Source organism: Erpetoichthys calabaricus, chromosome 4 (genome assembly GCF_900747795.2).
Source record: "Erpetoichthys calabaricus chromosome 4, fErpCal1.3, whole genome shotgun sequence".
In the NCBI taxonomy this organism is placed as follows: Eukaryota; Metazoa; Chordata; class Cladistia; order Polypteriformes; family Polypteridae; genus Erpetoichthys; species Erpetoichthys calabaricus.
Genome location: NC_041397.2, coordinates 202,490,238 through 202,517,715, shown reverse-complemented (window position 1 = coordinate 202,517,715; position 27,478 = coordinate 202,490,238). Strand labels below are relative to the sequence as shown.

Here is a 27,478-nt window from a genome sequence, read left to right as displayed (position 1 = left end):
TAATTATTTTTTTTTAAGTGTTGTGCCCAGATATCTTTTTCTTTTTGTTTCTTTTTTTTGGTTTTCCACAGAGGAAATATTATAATCTCAGACATGACTTTCTAATTACATAGCATACACTTTTTTCTTCCCTATATTCAGGCAAAGAAATGAGTCAGTGGCACAGAAAGAAATCTAAATATATTCACTCTGCCTTATGGAGTTCACTTAAGTCATTTGATTCATCTGTTTGTTTCATGCACACATGGGTGTGTCATTATTTTGTGATCTTATGTCTTTTAACTATATAAAACATTGTCTACGGTAAATAATTAAAAAACGTTTTTTGCCGTATTGAATGTCTTGAACAGTGAAAAAAATATTTTTGATGACAACACATGATCAGAATGGTTGTGGGGTCCCATGTGTTAGTCCCAGTCTAAACACTGTCACTGTGTAATTTGCACATTCTTCTCATGGTCCACATTTGTTTTATAAAGATACCCTAATGTGCTCCCATAATGCCAAAGAAATGCACGAACCTGCATATTCATTGGTAACTAAATTATGGCAGTGGAAGTGCAACTGAATGTGCCCAGTACTGCAGGGATACACTTTCCATAGCCCCATACATTAATAAGTAGCTTCAATTAGTGGATGGAAATTTTTCCATATTGCTTTAACCTTCCTTCAGACACAAACCCAATACTTATACATTTTTTATAATATTAGATGTGTTCATGTGCGTTTCAAAACACCACTGTCAATTTTAGCTTTACACTCATCTGATCAAGAGATACACATTTTCCCATGAAAAAGCAAGGGCACTGTATCTGTTTGAAATGGGAGGGGTATTTTGATCTGATGAGAGGAATCCATGGTATAAATACGAATTCACATCCCATTAAGTGTGTGGCCACTCACTCTGCCCCCCAATGCCACCCTGGTCAGACTGGCATTTACCTTCAACCAGTCAACTTTAAAGCTAGCCTCTGACGTCATATAATTCTTGGCCAAGAAACCCAACAATATACAATTTATTTTTGTATAACCCAAAATCACACAAGGAGTGCCGCAAAGGGCTTTAACAGGCCCTGTCATTTGACAGCCCCCCCAGCCTTGACTCTCTTAGAGGACAATAAGATATCAGATTCTCTGATCCTTACCAGCACTGTATCATCTCCTGTATGCTAAGTGGGACTAATCTGAGTGAAAATATGTTTTAGAGTGAGGCTGCAACAGACATACAAACAAACACGCATGTAGAGTTTACCAAGAGATGCCAAGTCAGCCTTATTTACGCAGAAACAGCTGTGTTACTCTGCTTTTCCCAGGCGTTATTTAAAAATATCTACCGCATATTTAAAGTGAGAAAATTATTGTGACTACACTAAATACTACTGGTTATCCCGGCACATTAAGAGATTTAAGTATAGCTTCAAAAACAATACAGGATCAGTGCCATGCAGATTGAGATGATGGTGTAGTGACGAGACATCACCAGTGTTGAGCAAAATGATTTGTGCAAAATTAAATTCACAGCAAAACTTTATATTTTACTACACAAAAAAAATTGTGTTTCGCTTCCAGCAAAATTTGTTCCATTCGTACAAGAAGAAATGTCTGAAATCATTTACGTGCATTATTTCTGCATGTGGTTGCCTGTTATTTAGTATTTAAGTACAAAGATTTTTAAAAAATGACCCGATTCATTTCCTGTCACCTGTAGACATTTTGTCGAGTCATCAGATGTGTTCTGGTAGTCTGACCTCCATTGGGCCAATTATTATGATAAACTTGGTGATTGAAATCAGAAACAGAAACTTGAAACTCCATGGTGCTTGGAGAGTGCATATCCTCAACCTTTTCCATGAGGATTAAGAAATCAGAGATGGTGGTGTCTAGGTCACTTGGTGGCTTCCTATACAGTGAGGTTTTCCTGTGGAGAAAACACAATGCTATACACAATGGGATGTTTTGCTGCCTCTTTGTGTGGAAATATGCAGAATGAGCCATTTTTAAAAAATGCATTAAAGTCCTTCATGGAGTTGTGAGTGAGAGGCAGAAATAGAATTGATTTTACTAGAGTGCAACAGTATATGCATTACATCAGTGGTCTCAAACTCTGGTCCTGGAGGGATGCATTGGCTGCAGGTTTTCATTCGAACCCTTTTCTTAATTGGTGACCTTTTCCTTTCATTTTAATAGACTTGTCTTTTAAGATTTGTTCCCCTGAATTTTTTCATTGTTCCTCTGAATTGCTTAATTTCTTTCCTTGAATGGCACCCAAACAGAAATGAAATGTGAAGTAAGTGAGCCAGCAGAAGACCGACTAAGTCACGGTCACAAACTCTAACCAATTTGACTCTAACCAGTTGTTTAATTAGGCTCCGATTCATGTTGTTAATTAAACCATTCTTTAATTCCATGGCTTGTTGCTGCTCTCATTATGCAATAGCATACATTTCCAAAATTGTTGATTTTCTCTTTTCTAAGAGCACTGGTAAAATGTTTTGGGGGTCTGAGCAGATTGACATTCCTGAGACCTTCATCTTTCTTTATTTTCTGATACTGTATGATGGACACAGTTTGCTGGTCATGTTTTTGTTTATTTTGTATCTCATTATTGTTTGGCTGCTATTTAAGGAAAAAGAAACAATGAAGGGGTCTGAGTCTGCAAGAGCAAGTCAAATAAAATTAATTCAAAAAAGTTAATTAGCGGCAAAAAACAGGTCACTCATTAAGAAAAGGGTAGGAACAAAACCTGCAGCCACTGCAGCCCTCCAGGACCGGTGTTTGAGACCGCTGCATTACACAGCTGCCGAAAAGAACACAGACGAACCTGGAAGTGTAAATAAGGCTTGTTTTCCACCCTAAAAATAATAAAGAAAATGTGAAAACCACCAAAAAAATCTTTTTAAGTATCTTTCTTGTAAACAATTGTGAAATGGGCTGCAAAACAAATTTTAATACTAGTTTCAAAAAGCTGGATGTGAAATGAAACTGTTCTATTTTGTACATCACTAGACATTAACCCTGCAGCTCCAAACAGCAATAAATAACTGCACAGACAAAAAGGTCTCAACCTTTAGGGTGCCTTGGTCCATGATACAAAAAAAAGGCAGGGAAATGCTTGATTAAAGAAAAAAGTAAAACGGAGTGGGCCAGAATTGAGCCAAGACACCTGGCTTGAAAGGCAAATACACCACACTTTTCTACTACAGCTATTTCACAGTTTATAAATTATGTTGTACTTTCATGCCACTCTTTTTGACCTTGAGCCAAGGCTGAAATGGTGTCAGAAACCATAATTATGGTGAAAAGTACCTGTCTGCCAAATTTCAAGTCTATGGGTTGAAAAACAAAGCTGCACATGAAGAACAAACTGTGCTGTATTGATACAGAGATAAAGAAGAATAATTTTGTTCTACAGACAGTTGCACTATTTAATACATCCACTTGACAGTTTTAATACTCATATGTCATATTTTTTTATAATTGTTATGTAGATTAAAAAAACAACATTTAAAACTGGAATTGAATGTACTTCTGCTGTCATTATCTGTTAGACAATGGACTTGTCTGTGTTATATTAATAGAGTAGTCAATTTTTAGATGGGCTGTTAAAATGAGGTCATTCAGGATTGCAACATTCTTCTGAACACAGGGATTTTTTTTTTTAATCCTGCATGCTAAGAAATCTGGTTAGGTTTATGTCCTCTATCTTGATTAATGATTAATTCTTAAAGCCTTCCCTCCATCCATTTTCTGAACCCAGCATCTTCAATACAGAATCACAGCAATCCTACTTTTATTTAAGCAAGATTCACAGTTACTGGGCCAATGTGGTGGCACCCATTCACTCAACACACTGGAAATTCCTCAATTGCACCTGGACATGACCAGTGATATACTCCTGGTACTTGGAAAACTGAAGTGCACTGCCATTCTGATATTCAATAAGTCACAAAACAAAAGCAATTAACTTGTATATCCCCAGTATAACAAAAATCAGCAACACCCAGTGCCATTGTATCTAAAACTGCATTTATGCTTTCTGTGTGTTTATTACATTCAGCTCAGCAACTCAAGAGCAAACACAAAATGGAAGTGCCTCTATGGATTGGAATAAGGGAGGACAAGTGAATTTGGCCTATTCCACAGAGAACTCCTCGGGTGAGATTTTATTATTCTGATTTTGCTTTCCTGAGGCTATGTTAATTAGTTCCTAAGGGATTAATTTCCACTCAAGCTCAGCTATTTTCCTTCTGTCTAAATGGCTGTCTAATAAAAACTTCCAGTTATGTAGTAGAGTATTTTATCCTATTTGTGGATAGACGCTTTTAAAAGCTAAGTGACTTGTTGAACGTGATGTGTTTTGTAGTTCAACATTCATATACTTCAGTTTGTCTTTAGCTACAGTAATACCATGGATAATAGTGTTTTTAGTTTTTGCTTCTCACAAATGCACCTTGTTTCCAAATAAGTAGTTTTAACTGTCTTTTTTTTCCACAATGTCTCCTTATTAAGGAACCTACTCAGGAGATTTGTCACGCAATCAAAACATGTCTTTTTCTAATTCAAAGGTGAGAAATGTATTTTTTAACTATCACACTGTAAAGGTAAATATGAAATTTATAAATAAGCTTGGGTTAATGAACCAAAAAAGAAAGCTTTCATATTTATATGTAAAAGTTAGGTAGGCAAGATGGTACTTTGCAGGAAGCATATATTGAGGCCATTCGCTATTAAAAGAGTCATCAGATGACTGTGTGAGCCAGGTAAATTAAAAACAACATACAGCCATAAAAACAGTGTCACCAGTCGAGCACATATTGCAAACAGTACAGTATAGTGTATCCAAACATTTGATTGTTGTATGTTCTCCAGTTTGAGTAATAAAGAATAACTTTAACATCTTTCACCTAAAAACAAATCAGCCTGCAGTTATGACAAAAAACACACACGCACACAAAATCAGCCTCAAGAGCTATTGCTGGAAGGGAAGGGGTGTTAATCTGCAATCTAGAAATACTTCTGGATGAAATCCAGGGTGTTCCTGGGGCAGTGCTTATGAATTCTCCTTAGCAGTTCCAGGTATCCCTTCAATCCTAAACACCAAGTTTAAAGGAACAGGCCACCCCCAGGTCACCTGCTAATCACAATGTGGAGTAGGGAGCCATATACAGTATAAGTTAACAGATCTCCCTTCTACCACATACAGTAATTGCTGGGATATTCCTTCTCTTATCACATATTATCCATATCTAAGCCCATGTGTAGTATTATCTATCTCTAAGCCCAAAGAGTAATTATAAAACCATTATAATATAGCAGAGAACTCCAAATGAAGGTAGTATGATGTCACTGGCTTTTTGAAAAGACTAAACCTGATGCTAGTAACTCTGTATAAAGGTTGAATTATAAAGTGAATGCTTCATCACCTTCCATGCAAAGCTTCATAACAGATTTTACAAGAGTTTCTCATAGTATGTGGTCTATCATGATCATGCAGCAAGATGACTCCTAGGTAGAAGGGTTAAGGTTGGCCTGTTGTTCACTTGACCTTTATCTGGTTTCTTGATATGCCTGAACAGGTTTCTGACATGTATTATACCTTTATGCTGTTTCTTTAAGATGAATGCTATGTTACCCTAAAATTATTCTTCCATAGTATACCCACACAGGCCCCCATAGGGTATGTTGGGAATTGTAGTCTCATTGGGCAGCCCTGCTGGGTGCTACCAGGGGGAGATGAAGGGTTGCATCTTTGAGGGGCTTCAGCCTTACCCGGATGTGCTTCCACAGTGCAATAATTTAGCAGCAGAAGGGCATAAAAAAGGGTCCATCTCACCTCCAGGAGGAGTCGGGGTCAGGAGGAGGAGGACAATGCTTGCTGGGAGGTGTGGAAGGAGTTTAAAAGAATAATCAACGTTGATTCTATATGACTTGTGTTGGAATATTTGTGGAGAAGCCTGTTAGACGTATTTGTGAACATTTAACAATTGTTACTTGAGCCCATGACTGTGTTGGTGAAGTTGTGTCTTGGGTTTGGGATGCTGTTTTGCCCCCTAGTAGTCACATAGGCTATTTTTCATGTGCCATTCCACATATGTTTATAATGTATAACATATTGTATTAAATAAAATAATTGAAAGTCTATATGTAAGAAGTTAAATGTTCCCTTTTTAATAAAAAGAATAGTTTAGCCAGAAGTACAACCATCTTCAACTCATCATCAACTGTATGAACACACATATCATTCTTGTTATCTTTTTACATTGCTTCCATTTTCCCTCCAAAATTAAACATTGACCCTACTGAATTATATTTAATACAGACAGAACATAGGCATCTCCTACAACCAATCTAGGCCTTTCCTAGGCTTTGCCCCTGCTTGTTTCACTCGCCAACCCCGGCCCGGCACTATACGCTAGCCACTTTGCATTTCTGCTGCTGTTGTATGGGGATGCGGATGTACACTTTAAACAGATTGTTATTTTCATGGGAATTGTTACATATGCATAATAGAACTAACTATTTAAAAAATAGTAAAACATAATAATTTGAAAGTAAAGATAGAGATATTCGTTGTGTTATACAATTTCGAATTTTGATTCTGTGTTTGGATTTATATCACGACAATGCAACATATAACTGCCCATGACTGAATTTCTTTTCTTTCTCTCTAATAAATAAACCGACTTTTTCGAATGTTTGTCTCTGTTAATTGTCTTTGCAAAAGCTATTCTAACAGGAAACTGTTAACGTTTTAATGCTAATGGCATATCAAGATCTCCGTTGGGTGTCTAATGTTATCTGCGGAAGATGTACTACATTACCTTTCTTAGATACATCCTTCTTCTATATTCCTTGGAATATTATAAGTTGATGTTTTCATCTTCCGCACGATCACTACCAACTGTTTCAGCATAGTCTATTGATATGCATTTAACCAATTCGATCGACAAATTCTATGTTAATTTGTTTGACTTCATTGTTTCTCGGTGCTAGGATTGCTCATTTCTTCGGCTGATAAGACTTCGGGATGAAATTATTCATAAGATTTGGACATAATAAGTTTTCTTTGTTTGGGATCTTAAAGTGAGGAAAATGTAAAAATTTATAAGAGCTGAACTGTGTCTGTCAAAAGCATTCACACGAATGAGAGATGAGGTTGTTGAATATGGTTGAGAGGAGAGCGGGACTTGAAAAAATCTCAGGGCAAAAGTCTCGTCTCGCAGGATTTGAAAAATCTCTTGGAAATAGTCTTGTCTCAGGATTTTCTTTTATAATAGAGAGATATTGGCCAAATACAAATGTAAACATCAAAAATCAAATGTAAACATCAGTCCAAAAAGACTGAAAAGAATGAGCCTCCCCTCACTAGTCCTCACTACATTTTATAGGAGTACCATTGAAAGTCTTCCCTCGAGCTGCATCACTGTCTGGCATGGGAACTGTAATGTTTCGGACTGCAACACACTACAGCGGATAGGGAAAGCAGCTGAGAAGGTTATTGGTATGCCTCTACCTCCCATGAAAGATGTTTATCAAACCTAGTGCTATAACAGAACCAGTAACATTGTGAAAGACTATTCCCACCCGTTACATGGACTCTTCTCTCTTCTACCATCTGGCAAACAGTGTTGAAGTTTCCAGTCTGTTTCTGTAAGATTGAGTGACAGTGTCATGCCACAGGCCATAGGAATTCTGAATGCACAAAAATGTCTAGTTCCTGTTTAACAAGTGTCATTTCAGTGTACTACCTCATTTTATGCTTTATATACTTATATTACAATTTGGACTTTTTTGCACTTTATCTTCTGTTTACTGTTACAACAGGCACAATTATGTCCTTCTTTGTGCTTTGTTAACCTTATACTTATCACTAATTCAATGTGGTCCAATGCTGCAAATTGCCTCTGTACAATATCTTACTTATAGGGCAATATTACTTTATTCTGGAAGGTTTAAATCCCTTTCGTGCTACTGTTTATATGGCTGTATTGTCTATTTATGGTTTGTTTCTGTCGAACCTTGCACCTTGTTGTATGTTGCTATATTTTGCACCGGGGCTCATGGTGATACGTTGTCTCATCTCACTATGTACATGTACACATTTGATGATGACAATAAAGTAACATTGACCTTAGCCTTGACCTTATTCATTTAGCAGTCTACAGTTTTATTTCTTCTTTAAGATGATTGACCAAGTAAATCTAAAAGAAAATAGTCTGCTCAAAGAACTTTGGTTTAAGCTGAATACATCTTATTATTTTGTTCACTGTTGTGCTGTTTGTGGTTATTTTAAGCATGTGTCCACATTCGACAAAATGATCAAAAGATATAAACACACATGAACTATATAAAAAAGAATGTTTTATTTGCAAATCATCATATGAAAATGGATAGTATTGTGATTTTCAGGTATTCTTTGTGAAATTTATAGGAGAGCAGATATTTGTAAGTTACCAAATAAGAAATTTTAGAAATTTTAAGCAGATTTAGAGATGAATAATTTTTTGTGACTAGATTTGGTTTTGGCTGTGGAATATAGCTAATGTTAGTGAGCCTGTTAAATAAGTGTTTAAATTTATGAGTGAGATCGTCCTCTGACAGAGAGAAGTCTCAATATTTACTTTTGCTAATGGAGTTTTTTTCTACAGCTCAACTAGCTTTGAAGACTTGATATTTTTGCCACTCCTCAGGGAAACCAAAGAAACCTTGGGGGAGTATGCTTGCAATCATTCCTATGTCTGTATCCATCATCTATCTAATAACTAAAAGTGGGAGTGACAGATTGGGACCTGAGTGTCAGTCATGGTCTAGTCTGCGCAGAGTTTTTATGTTCTATCCATTTTCTTGTCAATTTTAACTGGGTCCTTCAGTTTCCCTTAATACTGTTGAGCTTTTTGCTGATTTTCAATTGGCTAAGTGTAAGTTTGTGTATCCACTTATGCCTTGTATCCCCTGCAGTGTTGGTTGTCAACATTCACATAAATCTACTACAACTGGCTCCAAATCCCAGTGACCTCGTATTAGTAAAACATTCAATCGATGGATGAATGAACAAATATTAAGTGAGATATCTAAGCTGTGTAAGTGCAGTAGGTTTACTATTTCAAAAAAATTTCACAAGACCATACTTGCTTGCAAATCAGTCATGCACTTAACGGAGAAAGAGAGGAGTAATAGCAAAATAAAACTTGACCAGTCGTTATACAGTTTTTTTATTTGTCTGACCCACTTAAAATTAATATCTATCTTTTCATGAAGAGATTCACATCCAGTTCTTTAAAACCTACATATTAAAAAGAAATACCTTCTGGATTTCTATTGCCAGGATACATCTTTTAGCTCTAATCATTGTAGGCAGCCTTTTCTAATAATAACCAAAGGATTTCCCCCTCGCTTCTGCCATGGACACTGCCTTCAGGGTGGCTGAATAATCTAATCTGTAACAAAGAAATTAGTTTGGGTTGATGGCACAGTGTACAGTAGCTTCATAATGTAAATTATAATGCAGGCATTAAAAAAGTCACAATGTATGTCTTCTCATGTGTGAGATGGTCTGAAATAAGTATGATAGAGCAGCGCATAGTTGAAATATGTTTACCTGCCAATATTGCAGCCAGGGGTAAAGAAATTTTTGTAGGTTTAATGATGACAAATTATTTTTATTATTGCAGAGGAGATTTCAATTGTTTTTGAATTGTTTAATTTCTCTCAATAATACATGTCATATAGGTTATTTATTCTATTATTTCAAATAGTGTGATATAAGGTCAATGAAAAAATGTTCACTTTACAATTTCTCTTAATAAAAACTTGAATACAAAAATAATCAGTATTTTTAGACAAATGCATGTTGGCTCCATGCTCCTTTGGATTTCAACACTGTGAAGTTTTTCTTTTACCTAATTTGAATCTAATAGCACAGGTCCACACATTATATTTGACTTTTTCACTCTTTAACTTTATGTAGGATGCATTTTCTGATATTCATAGTGAATACCTGCTCCTCATAACCTACTGCATCATCCAACATTCTTACTGTACTTTCATAATTTTAGTAGACTATAATATTACATGGAGTTTGTCACTCTTCTCTTTTTTAAGTTATCCTGTGTTGGGAGCAAAAAATTGTATCCTTTAATAACTATAGATCTAGGGATGCATGACTAATAAGGATGGACTTGGTTATTAATTGCTTTATACATTATTTTTCTTCCACCAATCTATTCATTTTCCTCATTTCTCTTTTTCACAAGGGTCTGAGAAGGAAATCATATTTCTTAAATTTGCTTAAACCAGTTTTAGATCATAATTTATCCAGGCATCATTGGACACTTCCAGGATCTAAACATAGGTGAGGGCATGAGACCATAGCAAGATTCATGAACAGATCCATAACCACACTCATATTTGGTCAGTTTAGAGTCTCCATTTGTGAATTGAAAATTGTGGACAGTGGTTTGATCTTATAAATACATAGAAAACAAAAGGTTGGTTAAGTGTTTAGTTGTTCACTTATCACTGCATAATGTAAACAATCTCTGTTTTGTAATCTTAACATTAATTACATTGTTGCTTTGATTGGAAACAAAGGATTCTTTTATATCAGATTAGATTAAATTAGATAAACGTTATTAATCCCATGGGGATATCCAAATGCATACAACAGCAGAAACAAAAAAAAAGAATACAGACTCACACGACAGATAATACATCTGCATAAGCTTAACAAGTACATCAAGTGCAAGCATTGAATTGCCTGATAGCAGTGAGCAGAAAAGACCCCCAGAAGCAATTCTTAGCATACCACGGTGGAATGAGCCTGTGTCCTAAAGTTCTCCAAGAGAGTGCCTCCCAGAGGGGAAGGAGGGGATTTTTTTTTATGATGGCATCCAATGTTTCCATCATCCTCTTTTTCACTACAGCTTCCTGTTTGTCCAGGGTTCCCCCTGTGAAATGTCTGATGCAGAGAAGGCGATATTTATCAAAAAAGTCATAAATTGGCTTCCGTAACCCTACAAAACACATGGCATTTGAGAAAAGAACAAATTACTAAAAGTCTTCAACATTCTTATTAAGTAAACAAAGCTGTGTGGATCCCTCGGAATGTGTTTTCATCAAAAGGGGCGGTCCTTTATACAAAATATCATGGTTTATGCAAATGTGGTATGATCATGTAGATAAACCTTGATTACTTTTTGTTAAATCAACAAAATTTAACTATGTATAAGGAAAGCAGGGATACCATGTTTTCAGGATTAGAAAAGCATTCATCTTGAGTAAGATTAGCATAAAACAAGTGAGTCATGACAACAGTCCTGAGTCAGATTATGCTTCTGTTGAAAGAAAATCATCTAATTGCATTGTTTAAACATAAATTAATTGTGTTAGTGTAACATCTAACAAATTTAAGTCGATGTTAGGTAAATGGGTTAAGCAAAACTTAAGTTAACAGTGTGCATAATTATTTTAAGTTAAAATAATGTAAATTACATACATATATCGAATATCCCCAATGGTATATTTTTTTTGAGTGAGTCCCCTTTTCTTTTAGTGGAAAACTCACTGCTAGTATTAATTTGGGGAATGCCTTGTATTATAATCTGTTTTCCAGCGTATGCAATGCATACCACTGCTTTATGATGATGAGAAAGATTACAACAATAAAGAAAAAATGCATTATCAGATGAAGAATGAAATTTGCACTATAAATGTTTTAAAGCTGATTCTTCATGCAGAATGTATATCATCAGACAGCAGACCCTTCATGGAGAGTAAGCACACCCCCCATTCACTGGATTTACGCATTTCTGCTGAGAGCCAGGAACCCACTAAGTCTTATTTAATCCGTTCTGCTATAGGCCCCAGGAGTAGGATGTGGGTTTTCACTTGGCTACTTTATTAGTTTTTAAGATTAATACACTGCAGCTGTGTGTTTATCTGAAATAAGTTTAACATTAATATTTTAGCAAAGTCCAATCAAAGTGGTTAAACTGTGTAAAAAATGTAATGTGCTGTACCCAATATAATGGTATATGGACAAGTTCATTCAACATTAGACCTGTTTCAATAATTTACTGAAGAGCCAATAATAAGTACATTCACGTGGTTCATTGGCTTATTGAAACAAACACATAAAAATAAGCTAAGCAACTCATGGGCTACTTCCTGGAGGCTCATCTTCTAGTCTCTCCTTTACTGCACAATCACCTGTCATCCATGCTACTTGTCAATACTGTGCTTCTTTTTCAAGTATAGAATAAACTGGGAACATTTTCAAGAAATAAATCAGAATTTCCCCTTTAATTAGTGTTGACCTCTTGTGTTCTGTTCGTACATTTCTAGGCCTTTTCAAGGAAGCAGTTTAACAGAATCAGTCTCGTATAACACATGGCAGGAGAGATTAAAGTGGAAATTCTAGGCTAACACTTGTACAATAATATTATGAACATAGTATATGCGTGGTTTACTCACCTCAAAAACGAATGCAGGATAAATTGGTATTCTTTTAAGATGAAGGGTCCATGATAACTATAACAGAACTGCTGTGACTTTCTTGCTCTCATGATGAAGTACTTTTTTTGATTTAATAGATATTTTTGATAATGTTTTTGAAACGTGTGTTTGAAAATGACAATTATGCAGTTTAGATTGAACAGCTGCTCTAAATTGTCTCTGTATGAGTAAATGTGGGTGAGTGTGTGTCCTCTGATGGACTTGGCACACTGTCCAGTGTTCATTCCTGCCCTGCTGTCTAAAGTCTGCAATCAATTCCTTAGATTAGCCAAAGTTAAGTCTTGAGGTTATCGGAACATGTATTGGTTCCCCAAAGTCCTGAACTGGATTAAGCTAATTCCAGATTTTGCATCTGTAGTTCTTCTGTTGTTTTGATTTTTTATATGTTTGAAGTTTTATTCATAAGATATTCATTTTGTTTTGATCATTGTCTCTATTTAGTTTTCATCATCACATAATGTTTTTCCTAACAGAATGCTTTATTGTTGCCCAGGGAGCACAGTGCATGTGACATCTCATGACCTATTCAATGCCATCTGATAGATGAATGCATGTTAAATTTGTAGCTCCCATCTTGAACTTACTTTTGAGATGATGATCATCGGACCTTTCCTTGTTTTCTTTGTTTCAATTCAATCTCAAGTCTTGCTGACCTCTGCTACTTGGATTACATTTTAGTCTTGAGCAGAGAATACTGTATGGGGCCTTAATCCAGGTGTTCAGATTTCTCAATGGCATTGATAAAGTAGATCCAGCAAAATTCTTTCACATGACTGATGAATCATGTACTCAAGGACACCGGTGGAAATAAAAGGAAAGGGCATTTAGGACTGAATCCAGGAAGTACTTCTTTATGAAAAGAGTTTTGGGAATCTGGAACAAATTATTGAGACATGTAGTTGAAGGAGAAACCTTGACAAACTTTAAGATGTATCTGGATGAGATATTTATAATAATAATAATCCATTACATTTATATAGCGCTTTTCTCAGTACTCAAAGCACTATCCACACAGGGAGGAACCGGGAAGTGAACCCACAATCTTCCGTAGTCTCCTTACTGCAAAGCAGCAGCACTACCACTGCACCACCTGTGAGGACAGCTTGGCTATTAACTAAACAAATGAGTTTGATAGACCGCATAGTCTTGCATTTGAGAAATTGAGCAGATATATGCTCTTTCAATTACAGATGTATTCAGTGACCATATTATGATTTATTGGTATTTCTGACCAAAGATGAGACACCCCATCTCATGTTGCTTCTTGACCTGTGCCCAATATACTAGATATAGGTTTCATAGATTTTAGAAATAAGCGGATACATGGATACAACACTATAATGCATGAAATTGTTGTGTATGGCTTAATTTCAAATTTGTTATTTTTGTTAATCATCCTTGATTTCCTGTAAATGTGCTAATTACACAAGGTGGCAGAATCTTGTAAGTGAAGATGGAATCTGGAGATGTCAAAAAAAAAAAACACATGCAAGGCGTAAAAACCAGAAAGAATGATGATCAGGCAAACTAGCTCAGCTCAGGATGTGAAACAAGAGTCATAGTTTGGAAATGGTGCAGGAGATTATAAATTTAAAAAAAAAACTGAAATAGAAATATGTAACCACAGCCAAATAGTTAAACGTTAGTCATAGGCAAAAAGCAGAGCAAGAATTTCCAAACCAGAGATTGAGAAAGAAAAATAAATGTAAGCAATGGTCTTTAGGAGAACACAATCATGGAAAAACACAAAATTTATGGCACTAACCTTTATAGCTATGACCAGATGATGTCACATATTGCACACTTTTGCATCACCCTGCAAAGAAACAGCAAAGTAACCAATAAAAAAATGCTCAAAATGCCAGAGCCATAAAAAACAAAATGGTGTCTCATGGGGTAGTGGTTAGAATTGGCTGAGCCTCAGTCAACAGGAAAGGAGGTGGGAGGGTGTGTGTAAGACATCACATGCACTGTTGAAACCTTGTCAGTGTCATAGCCTGAAATCCAGTGAAACACCATTTGAGAGAAGGGGGGCCTTTCTCATGTCAATAGAGATAAAAAAAAATCATAAATGAAGAAAGCAAAAATTTTTCATTTGGCTAAACTAAACTAAATATCTTTTACACAGGACTATGTGGTTCCTCTCTCCATTCCAACAGAAGAGAGAAGAAAAATAAATGATATGTTCACTGTGATTTAAATCAGAGGTTCTCAAAGTGTTTTTTAGTGCAATTTCATTTCATTTGTTAACTGGAATTTACAAATTTCTAGGGTGTAGAGGGTGTGGTATCACAGTCTGTTACAACTCTGCTTTAAGATGGACAGAGGGTTTTAAAGTAATCACCAAAAATTGGGACACCTGTGCAAATTGCTTGCTTCAACTTGCAAGGCTTTATTTACTTTATTTGCTGCAGAACATCTGAAGGTTTTAAACTATCAGTTTTTCTCTGAAGAAGTCATGTTTGTAAAATTCTGATATTTCCTTTTTTTAGCTTTTGCTAACTTAAACTTTAAATTTAAACCTCTGGCAGTCACCTGCTTACCTTTTCATTATTTAGGTCATTTGTAGCTTTTCAACTGTTTAAATCTGAAGAAAAACTGGAAAAACTGAGGTGTACTACAACTTTTAGTATACGTATTCTGACTTTTAATTCAGTGCTTTGTAGAAGCCCCATGGCAGCAATTACAGCTTGAGGTCTTTTTGGGTAAGACTCTCTCAACAAGCTTTGCACACTTGGATTTGGGCAGCTTATCTCATTCTTTCTGGCAGATACTCTCAAGCATCATTAGACTGAATATACAGTAAAGCATCTGTAAACTGGACTTTGTCTGGACCACTCAAGGACAGTCTTAGACTTGTCCCAAAACCAGCAATGTCCTGGCTGTGTAATTTCAGATCATTATCTTGCTGAAAGGTAGAGTCACCACCATGTGAGCTTGCAAGCACTCTGGAGTAGGCTTTTTTTAAGGACATCTCCATTTTTGTATGTATTCATCCTTCTCTCAATTCTGACTAGTCTCCTTGTCCCTGTCTCTGAGAAGTCCAACCAATAATACAGCTTATTTTATTATCATAAATGTAGAAATGCAAATGTAAGCAGTAATACAATTCTAACAATATTTATAACATTAAAGAGACAAATCCAGTATTAAATGACTTTAGGTGTATGAATAAATTACAATGCAACAGTCATCACTGCCCTAGAAGAGCTCATATAAAAGTCTTAATGATGAAGAAAAAAAAAAGTTTTTTTAAGTATGGAAGTACAAGTGTTTTATAGTCATGCATTGTTTACTAGATGACAGGAGAGGAAAGCTTTAGACTTGGATGAACGTAATTCTTAATTATATTGTTTACACTCCTAAGACAATGAACTATCGGGATTAATAAAGTATCTATCTATATCTATCTATCTATCTATCTATCTATCTATCTATCTATCTATCTATCTATCTATCTATCTATCTATCTATCTATCTATCTATCTATCTATCTATCTATCTATCTATCTATCTATCTATCTATCTATCTATCTATCTATGTAAATATTCTGAATCTGTAAAAGCTATACGGTATTCTGACAACGCCACATAGTAACTTCAACATCATCTGTGAGGACTTACATTACAGAATTTGAACAACTGCCATGCCACTGCCTGCAATGACATGCTAAATCAGGAAGCAGAAGCACTGATGATCTTCTGTACTGGTGGACAAAGTAAGGTTGTTATTTATAAGGTTGCTTCAAACATAAAACTGTTAGATATCTAACAGACCCTCTCCCTGTATTTTAAAACTCGAAAATCCAATTTCCTAAGTTTTTATTAAGGTTGAGCCTATGGCCATGGCATCAAACTGATAAGACTTGACCTTAACCTCGAATGCTTACTTATGTTGTCTCATGTGTTGTCAGCAAATGTGAAGATAGAACTTAAGCTGTGTCCAATGATATAGCTGTGCGTAGAAATAGAGGAAAACAACCCTGTGGGGATCTTTGATGAGTGTGAGGTTGTTACAACTGGCAGCCTTTGCTTTTGATTTATGTAGCTTATTTTGTTACTTATAATGCACTCCCATATTTTCTGCAGCATTACTGCAATGATTTTGTAGATCATATTTTTTCTGCACACTGTGTGTACGGGTGTCTCTGCTGTAGTCGTGCTGGCATGTGATATTATAGCAATCAATGCATAGAAGTGTCAGCTTTTTTCTTGATTCTTCAGCTTGTCTTTTGCTTACCATTTACTTCAGGTCTGATTTCTTTCATTAATTCTGTTATCTTTCTGTTTTAATAATTTTTTAACAGTTTTGAACATTTTTTTTTTACTTTTTTTAAATAATACATTTTTACTATTATGATGGTGATGTATTATTGCCCTGTGGTGGGCTGGCACCCTGCCCGGGGTTTGTTTCCTGCCCTGCACCCTGTGTTGGCTGGGATTGGCTCCAGCAAACCTCTGTGACCCTGTACTTAGGATATAGCGGGTTGGATAATGGATGGATGGATGAATTATCGCCATCATTTGTTATGACTTTGTTATTTGTTATGCAGTTCCCAACAGCATTTTGTGTTGTTTTATTTCTAGTTGCGTTGTTGGCTCTCATTGTGTCATTACTGGTCACGTGATGAGGTCATATGGATTGATGTGTCATCATGCCATCCATATTTAAGATGAAGATGCAGTATATCATGCATTCTAGCTTTGGAATATCTGATAAAACAATCTTTGGCATGCTACAAGGTTATTTATTGTTTTAGGGATCCTTTTTAGTTAGTGTTGGTTACAGACTCCTGCTTTCTTCTTTGACCACTGATTTTGTGTTTTGAATTAGTCACTAGTTACTAAACCTTATGATGGGTTTAGACTCCTTTAGGCAGCTTATCTCTAGGTCCCTTATTTTTCTTACCTCTCCACTATTTATATTTTTTTCTGATGTTTTATAAGTTGTGTGTGTCAGCTGCTTGGAGCAAGTTATCCGGAGCATCTATTCTGTATTTGTTAAGCTGGATGGATGGTGAAAGCCCTTGTGGGTTGTTTCTTATGGTGCTTATTATCTTTTCTGTCTTTAGATATAGGGTCAGTGCTTATTACAATAACACCACAAACTTTGGTGCTCTGCCTCTCACTATAAACAAACAAGATGCAGCTTATCTTTATTCTTTCATGCCAGCTGTTTCCCGATATTGAGGATCAGTGGAGAGAATATATGGTTGCTAATCTTCATAGAATGTGGTCTTTTGGTATAAATGGAGAATGTGGCTAAGGAGACTGCTGCCAAATTTCAGATTTCTGAGCCTTCATATCTTTTTAGATAGAATTATAGTGTTGAATGCTGAGCCAGAGTCTATGAAAATTAATCTGCCATTGGTATTTTACTGGTGAAGTGAGACGGAACGGTGTGTTAAACAAGAGCAATGACATCCTCTATGGACTTGTTATAGTAATAAGCAAACTGGAGAAGGTGTAAACTGCAGGGAAGCTAGAGATGACATGTGCCATCACTAGCCTTTCAAAACATTACGACTTCATTATGACTAATTTACCCACTACTGTGTGATAATAATTGAGGCAGGTCTCTCTAAATTTCTTAGGTTTCTAATATAATTGTAGGCTATTTTTAAATAGAAATGAACCACAGACTGGAGTAGGAAAAGTTTAAACGAGTCAGAAAGACACCAGCCAGCTACTGTGGGTAGCTTTATAGTACATGGCCAGGAGCGCCTTCCTGACCGGTTGCTTTGCAAATGTTTATACATTTCTGTTATGTGAAAAGCTTGGACCACCAGGTGGCAGCAGTGCACACACGTCTTGAGTCATTAAAACTGAGGTGAGCTACAGTGTGGATAATGAATGACTTCATGGTCAGCTGGTTAGCCGCAGCTGGAAAGTTTTGGGTAAATGTCATACTTAATTAGGCCTCGATGTGTACCTGAGTCACGATCTGCAGATCATAAAAGAACTGCTATTCACCACCTTACCTGGTAAATTATTCCATGAGGTTAACTGTTCTGTATGTGAAGGAATATTTTCTAACATTTGTGTAAAATGTACCCTTGAATCACTTTTTATCAGTGTCCGTATGTTCTAGTTGAAGAACTAATTTTCCAAGTTAACAGCTGGCAAGCAGTTTACTAAATCCCTTCATAATTCTGAACACTTCTGTCATGTTCCCCATTTATCTTTGACTGCTTAAACTCAAAAATCTACCGCATTTAATTCTTCCCACTGCACATACTCCACAGGGCAACAACAATATTTAAACAAGAATGGATTCACTAGATTGGTACTGGTTTAATTAACAAGCATTCATCAATACAAGGAATAAATAATCCAATAAAAAAGACAAGGACTTGAAACCAAAACCAAAACACAGTAGAACAGTCAAAAACTAAAAGAACTGTGTGTACCAAGAGATAATAAAAAAATGTTTACAAAAATCAGAAAAGTACACTAAGCCTTTCCTTTGTTGTATCAGCAAACCTGGACAACCAGAAACTGCACAATGCTGATCGTTATGCCTTCAGCCCAGTGATGTCACACACCTGACACTACAGGTTGGCCTCACCTAACAATGGCATAGCAGCCTTTCAACACAAAATTCCTAAAATGGTGGTGCCCATAAGATAAACAACATCCCGCACTGATAGAAACCATTGAATTTTAAACAATGTTACAAATGTGTTGAAACAATAATTGTAACCTTCTAATACCTTCAAACCAATGTTGAAAATATTTATAGAGACCAAGGCATAGCTGCAAAAAAATTAAAAGCAAAAACTAAATCATGACAGCCACAGTCCTGAAGTCAGTCTAGTGGCTTATTGCTGATTTTTGTAGCTCTGCTATAACTTTCTAAATATGGAAAACGATACTAATATTTTGGATTAGGGCTCATAAGAGCATTTATTCAGTTTAAGAATAGCCTCCCTTGGTTTTTCACTCAACACCTCTGACCATCAGTGTTGAGTGTCTGTAACTAAAGACCAAGTAAGGAGACAACTGAGGAACCTACACACAGGAAAAGTGGGACCAGATGGAGTCAGTCCTTGAGCTCTTAATGCCTGTGCTGACGATCTTTATGGTGTCCACTGTCAACTGTTCAATCTGTCCCTAAGGCTTCAGAAAGTGCTGTTGCTGTGGTAAACATCATGCATTGTTCCTATTCCCAAGAAGGCAGGCGCCTCTTCACCTAATGACTACAGATCAGTGGCACTTATGTCTCACATCATGAACAACTTTGAGAGACTGGTCCTGGACCAGATGAGTCCTCTTGTGGTAGATCACCTGGACCCACAGCAGTTTGTCTATTGGACAAAGACTGGAGATGAGAATGCAATTAACTATCTGCTCCACAAGACTTATTCTCACCTGAGAAAAGCTTGCAGCACTGTGAGGATTATATTTTTTGATTTTGCCAGTGCTTTCAATAGCATCCCTGTTAAGGGGTAAACTCTGAGATATGCAGGTAGATGAGCCTATGGTGTCCTGGATAATGGACTATCTGTCAAGCAGTTTTTGAGACTCAGGGGCTGTGCTTCTGATATGGCTGTGTGCAACACTGGAGCCCCGGCAAGGGAACAGTCCTGTCTCCTTTACTATTCACTCTGTACATCTCAAACTATAAATATAATACCAGGTAATGTTATTTGCAAAAATTCGCAGATGATTCTGCCCTTATGGGGTGTAGGGGATGAGACAGAGTATAGGAGTCAGGTGGAGAAGTGTCTTTCTTGGTGCAAAGAGAATTGTCTGACTCTTAACATCAGCAAGACCAAGGAACTGGTTATTGACTTTCACCACACCAAAGAGACTTTATACCTGGTCACTCTTAAGGGATTGGATGTAAAGGTGGTTTTCTCCTAAAAGAACTGCAGGGTCCGTATTAATGATAGGTTGGACTGGTCTCGGAATACAGAAGAGCAGGGTCTTTTTCCTTATGAGACTGTGTTCCTTTAATGTTGGAAGTGACATCCTTCACATCTTGTATAGCTCCCATGCAATTTTCAATGCTGTGGTGAGCTGGGCTGGTAACATCACTTTAAGAGAGGCTCACTGAATCAACAGGCTAATTAAAAGTGCAAACTCTGGATCCCCTGGAGGTTGTAGCAAAGGAGAGAATTCAAACAACAAAACCGAGTGCCATTATGAACAATGTTGCACTTCCTCTCTCTGACACACAAACTGTGAGCACTTTCAGGCAACAAATTATTCAGCAGAAGTGTGTCAAGAAAAGCTACTGGGGCTCCTTTATATCAACAGCAATATGTCTGCGCAATGGCTTACTCTGTGACTGCCAAGTCAAAAGTTTTCTTTTTTTTAATTTTCTTCTCTGTTCAGACCAAAGTGTGTATGTATATTTTTTTTATTGATTTATTTAGTTACTTTCTTATTTATCTACCAATTTATATATCAACCTATTTACTTATTTATAGAGCTCTTGTAAAAAGCCAAATGTCCCCCATGGTACAAATAAAGTTCTATCTATCTATCTATCTATCTATCTATCTATCTATCTATCTATCTATCTATCTATCTATCTATCTATCTATCTATCTATCTATCTATCTATCTATCTATCTATCTATCTATCTATCTGTCTGTCTGTCTGTCTGTCTGTCTGTCTGTCTGTCTGTCTGTCTGTCTGTCTGTCTGTCTGTCTTTCATGTAATGCATTTGTTGGGCATTTAATACTATTTCACACTTTTTTTCAGTCTTCAATATCAATATCACCCCTTTCCCCATGTGTTTACCACTATAATGCTTTTAATTTTTAAACTTTTTGTACACTGTGGTGGACTGGTGCCCTGCCCGGGATTTATTCCTGCCTTGCACCCTGTGCTGGCTGGGATTGGCTCCAGCAGAACCCCTGTGACCCTGTGTTAGGATATAGCGGGTTGGAAAATGACTGACGGACTTATTGTACATTTTTATCTTATTCCCTGCAGGTGTATCATCCCCAGAATAAAGCAATAGCTTAATTACAAGTTGTAAGGCTGCCCTGACTTGCAGTTTGCAAGTTACTTTGGATAATAACATTAGTGAATTAGATATAAATATAAATGATTTTCTTCTTATCTATCTTTTGGGGATGTAATGAATTCTGATATAGTGTAAGGAAAAAAAATCAAAGGAACAGCAGTGTAGATGGAAAGTGACTGACAAATAACAAATTAAATGTTCATTCTGAGTTGCTTTGTTTCCTTATGTTCACTTTTTTTTGCAAATGACTGCAAATACAAACATACTTTAAAATTGCTACCCTCTATTATCCTCTTGCCATGTAGTGCACATCATTCTGCTTACTCAATGTGTGTAGGGATTCAGCTTTTATCTTGTTCAATCCTCTGAGTGTTCATGATTCAGTAAATTCAGTCAGAGCAGAAAAATACCGTAATCTCTATGAAAACTCTTTTTTTCTCACTAGCCTTACTAAACATATAGTGTAACTGCAAAAACAAAAAAGTCAGTTAATTTCTTCCTTCTAAGCTAATGATGACTGCTTCTGATTCCTATTTTAGAAATATCCGGTGCCTGTCCATCATAGGATGCACTCACTCATATTAGGCTGATTTTGAGTCATCATTCAACCTAATTTGAATCACTTTGGCATGTGGGAGGTAACCAATACTCCCTTAGAATTTTCAGCCATGTATGAGAAAAATGTGCAGAATCCTCACTCACAAAAAATTTTAACCCAATCCCAAGAACATTTGAGGTAATGATGCTATTTAACCACTACATCAGCAATGGCAAATCGAATGTAGTTAATAATCTGCAGTCCCAAAAGCAGCAAGGTAAAAGAGAAAGTGAAAGCTATGTAATCTTGCAGGTGTGAATGGAAAATAAATCTTTTGACAAGATGAGATTGTGAATTTGCAAGATTACAGTTAAATGGAGCTGGGACAATTGTACCCACAGAGGAAACAGAAAGATGTAAAAGACCATAAAATTAGTTCAACATCAATAAATTTGAGTAATGCACTCTTGCTGTTTGAGATCATTGATATAATGAATAATTTACAAAATGTCATAAGCGGTTCATCAATTTGTCCAAGGTATGCAAGGTATGCCCACTGATTTTGTAAAACCACTTTCTTATAGAGTCACAAGGGAATATAAGTAGGCAGAATCAGGTGCAGGGCAGGATTAAGTTCTGGATGAGAAGCAGGTCCATTGTAATCAATAAATACACTAAGGTGGCTTGTAGTTACCCTAATTGTATGCCTTTGGGATGTGATGGGAAACTGAAGTGGCCAATGAAAAACTGAAACAATTATAGAGTAAGTGGGAAAGCTCCTTGCAGTGTTCGAGACTGCAATTAAATCCAAATCTTTGAAGCTGTAACACAGTATTGGTAACCCGTTGTGCTACTTTAAGTGACTTACCGGGCTATAAAATGTTATAGTACCTAATTAATTATAGCTGAACTATTCAAAAATTAATTTTAAAAGATTTAACACCTTCAAAATTTTACATTACAGAACATAACCTTCTTAAGTTTAAGCCTAGTTAATTTAATTAATGGTTTGTGGCTGCCTAGTGTCTATCCTGGCAGCAACAGAGTGCAGATTGTCCCAGAAAATAAATATAGGGAGTGACAGGAAGCTCTGAAGCCAACTAGGAGATATGGGTACTTAAGGCCAATGGAAGGCTCCAGAGTACAGAGATACCAGAAGCAACTACAGACAAATCTAGCCTGATGTTCTTTGAACAAATGGATTGCTGCTCTTTACCCCAGAAATGATACTTGCGTTTGGCCACAAGTCACTCCAGGATCAAGTTTAAAACTACCCCAAAGCGAAAGGACTACTGAGTACAAAGTTGTAAGGAGATGTAGGCAAACACTCAACTTGAAGAAGATAGACTGGCTAGGGTTAAAATGACAGACTAGGGCTACAGCAAAGAGAGAGAAGGGAGAGAAGTGGCGTTGTACTCTATGGTACAGTGGTGGGAAGGTTGAAGAGCCACACCAGCAGGCACACATGATTTTAGACTTTTTTGGCAGGCCCACAGAGGATTGAGGTTCTTGTTTCACCTTCTGCTTCTTTGTATTTGAAGTGCTACTTTTTGTAACCCTTCCTGTAACTTTAATCTGTAATAACAGAGCCATATTTTTGTACATTTGCTTCTTTAAAGTGGAGGGTTACCATGATGTCCTTCTCCTGGTAGATAACTGCCATCACTTGGAAGCAACTGGATATTGGAAGGAGAATAGGGGGATTCTCAGTGGCAGTAGGTAACTCCATTATGTTATACATGGCACTATAGTTTTAAAGAAAAGTAGAGGTCTTGAGTTTCAGGAACATCTCGAGCAGTCAGGGAATCCCTAGGATGATGGCTCCAGACGTTCAATTGACTCAGAAATAGTTCTTGAACAGGATTTAAAAGGTTTTTCTAGCCATAGGTTTTTAAAGCATGGAGTGGACGTGGAAATGTTCAGCTTGTTGGAGGAACAGAAGACAGAGACTTGTGTAGAAAGTGAAGAAAGGAGGGCTGTTCAATGTAGTTTAGATGAGCACATTGTGGATGGAACCCAGTCTTCTTGCACAAACCACATTCCAGACACAACACACAAGAATATGTTCCACAAAACAGATAAACAAATGATAAATGACTGGGGTCACTTCCTTTCCTACCTTTATCCAAGGTGAGGGTTTGTCTAAATTCCAAGTTCATCTGATGGAGTAGTAAAGGCTTCTTTTAATGTTGAACCTGAGAGTTCTTCAGAAATTTCTGAGGTATACTTCTGAAGCATTTCCGCTACCCAGCATGCTGAGGAAATATATTGTCCCGGCAAGTAGGCCTCCATTACACATTCATTATATAATCACTAGGAAAGGTATCCCTAGTCATCCCTGTCTGGTTCCCAGACTTATCTGCAAGCTCCTTCTGAATGTGCTGTAGGTACCCCTACAAATTTACAGATTGCATATAATAAAAAAAAAAAACAATAAATATGCCTTGCATAAAATATAAGACCATACAATATCCTTCTTTCTAAATTTCACAGAAATATTCATGACATACTGAGGCCCAGTGATGAGCTTCAGAAAGAAAGTGGAGGTAAAGTGCCAGTTTAAACAATGAAAATTACAGACATCATCTACAGTTAAAGCAGAAGCATAATCTGCCTTCTGGACTGTACTTTGCTCGCTATATAGATATTTTTCTAATTTCTCATTGTCATTTTGAAATTTGATTATGTTTTATTCTTATATTTAGTATTGTTATTAATACTCTTTTATTCTCCAGATGATGACATTTTATGCCTGTTTTTCCTAGCTACAGCCATATTGTTCACGGTTACTATTACATTTCACAGCCTGACTATATAAGATGATGCCCTACATATCATAACATCCATGCTTTGGATCAAATTCTTTTCTTTACAATTCAATGTAGCTCTTCCTCAATAGAAGAATCTAACAGGCAATTTCAAGAAGACATTAGTGTTAGGATTTTGTTTTGGTTTCTGACTGTCTGTCCTTTGCATGATGGGGTTTGGTAACTGGTTCCTTAGACTATTTCTCCATGTACTGACCTGTAGCTTGCTTTCCAATTTTATTCTATCTTACAGTACCACTTTGGCATTTTTAACTCCTGCCCATTCCTGAAATTGTACAGGGAACTCCGTCTCCAGTCGTTTCTTTAACATACAGCAAGGGTGTGCCAGTCTTAACTTGAGAAAGCACTTGTGCTGGAGTATGGATGTGCAATGATCTTTATTTCTATTAGATGACTTTTAGAACCTTAGAATTAATAATACAAAAAAACTTTGGACTGCACTTACTAAGTTAATACATGGGAACTTCATCTTAATAAAAGACCTCCAGTTTTGTGGGCATTATATAATACCAGTAACGGTGCACTGCACGATAACTTGCAGTGAATACACTTGACTTGACCAATCATAGTTTTCAAACTCTTTGTCTGTACGTTTAGCATTTGTTTGCTCAGAGGCTGATGTGCTTGCTTTTTCCTGAGCAGCTCTTCTTCTCTCCACCCTAGCGGCCCGCGTCTTCTCTTCTTTCCTCAGCATCTTTCTGTGTTAAAACTGATTAAGTCAGTGTTTGTGTTAATTTTTCACTTAAGCTGGCACTTAAGTCTTCAATCTGCCTCAAGAATGATTTTATATATGAAGAGGTAGGGGAAGTGACGGCAAAGGTGGTAGGGATGAGAAACAGCGCCCGCTGCTGAGAGCTGATTTTTGCAATAAAATAAAATAAAAAGAGAAATAACCTTGGGGGTCAATCATCTCCCCAAAAGCAGATCACGTAGTATATGTGTACCAAATTTCAGGTCAATAGGTCAAACGGTTTTCAAGCTACAGGTGATTTAAAATCCTGCACAGACAAACGGACAGCCACGATAGCGTATTATATATAAAGATGTTCTACTTGTTAATGTGTGCCTCCAAAATTGAATTTGCTGTGACTGTGAGTGTGTAAGCATGTTCTACTATAGACTGCAGATTCTTCCAAGGTTTGATTCTGGTCTGCACCCAGGGTTGTCAACATAACATTTGGCTCCTTGAAATTTTGTGATGAAAAAAGTGACTTCATGGTGGATGGTGATAATGATAACAATACAAACAAGTCAAATTCTATTGGCAATTACTTTGCAAAAAAAATCTGTGTTTAGAATATTAGTTTTGAAAAGCAGGACGCAGTGTTACTTTTGAAATCTCCACTGCATCACCTTTCGGGGAAAATTCCTTGTATAGCCTTTAATGTTTAAAACTGATAGAGCTGTCATGGATCAGAGTGACGCTGTGGCATCATGGGGACATAAATAGAGTTTATTGTTTCTTATTTATTGGCACTGTGCTGGCCTCATCCTGTTTGAGTGTGCCCCCTCCTGTGTCATCTATAAATGTCACCACAAATCAACGAGGTTCTGCTCCAGCCCTCCACTGCCAGAGTGAGTGTTCTATGACAGAACATAAAGCAAATCCAAGGCTGATGTTTGCCATTGTTTGAAAAAGCATATACGGGACTGCTGCATACATAATGGCTTGGTGCTGGGAATTGTATAATGAGTCATTGCGTGCTATAAAACGAGGAATGGGGGAATGATGGGGGACATCAAGGGAACAAATCAGGAGCCAATCTGTCAAATTAAATGTTTAATAAAGTCAAGTGGGGTTTCTCAGTGATAATCTGCAATATGCACAGCTGTAGCTATTTTTGCTCACAGTGTTGTTTGGTAGTCAAGTTAATCAGACAACAAGATAACAGATAAATAGATGGGCTGAGCTAGGATGGCAGTTGTTATATTGGATGTTTTATTATGTATCTTCCCTTTCAGCACAAGAATACACCACCGCTACAGTATTTTACTGAACACCAAAACACAGATTGTATGCCTAGCGGTACATTAACTTTAGTTCAGAAGGAGTATGACAAGTTTCTCTGATGACATTGAAGCCAGTTAATGTGGGCTGTTGCAAACAGAATATATTCGATATTCAAACACTACTTAATCCATCTTTTTTATATGCAGAATCAAAGCTATATTATATTTTATGTAAACATTATGTTAAAATTAATAAACTGTTAAATAAATACAAACACATCAAATTATGTAAAAACAAGAGACAGAAATTTAGGTACTGTAGAACAACACACTGGTGCACTTCCACTACTGCTGCATCATGCCAAGAATAAATTGACAAAGTGTTCATCAGCGCTGTTTATAGCAGGGTAATGGGTCAATTGCAAACTATGGTGGGCAATGCCCCTCCAATCCCGGAGTGATTTTAGAAAAGTAGAATTAAACTGAAATGCCCATACAGGCTGTGTGTGAGTCTATATGTTCCTGCAGGATACTTATAAAGGCAAATCTTGCCTGCCGAACAGCGATGGTGTCAGCAAAATTATAATCTTACCAAAGCAGTGTCATAAACCCTGAACATATTAACTTAATTTAGCTTGCTGAAATAACCTGACCAGCCTAATGTATA

General features: G+C 36.7%; 2 protein-coding genes across 3 annotated transcripts in view; both read left to right on the top strand.

Moving 5' to 3' along the window:
* The window catches only part of pcp4b (Purkinje cell protein 4b), a 679,051-nt gene that overhangs the window by 225,467 nt on the left and 426,106 nt on the right, over window positions 1–27,478 (top strand). The window lies entirely within an intron of this gene.
* Window positions 1–27,478, top strand: part of igsf5b (immunoglobulin superfamily, member 5b) — a 190,574-nt gene that overhangs the window by 149,632 nt on the left and 13,464 nt on the right. For both annotated transcript variants that reach the window (XM_028800190.2, XM_028800189.2), the window contains 2 exons: window positions 4,058–4,155; window positions 4,510–4,565. In XM_028800190.2, coding sequence (XP_028656023.2) covers window positions 4,058–4,155; window positions 4,510–4,565 — 154 coding nt within the window. The remainder of the gene's footprint in view (window positions 1–4,057; window positions 4,156–4,509; window positions 4,566–27,478) is intronic.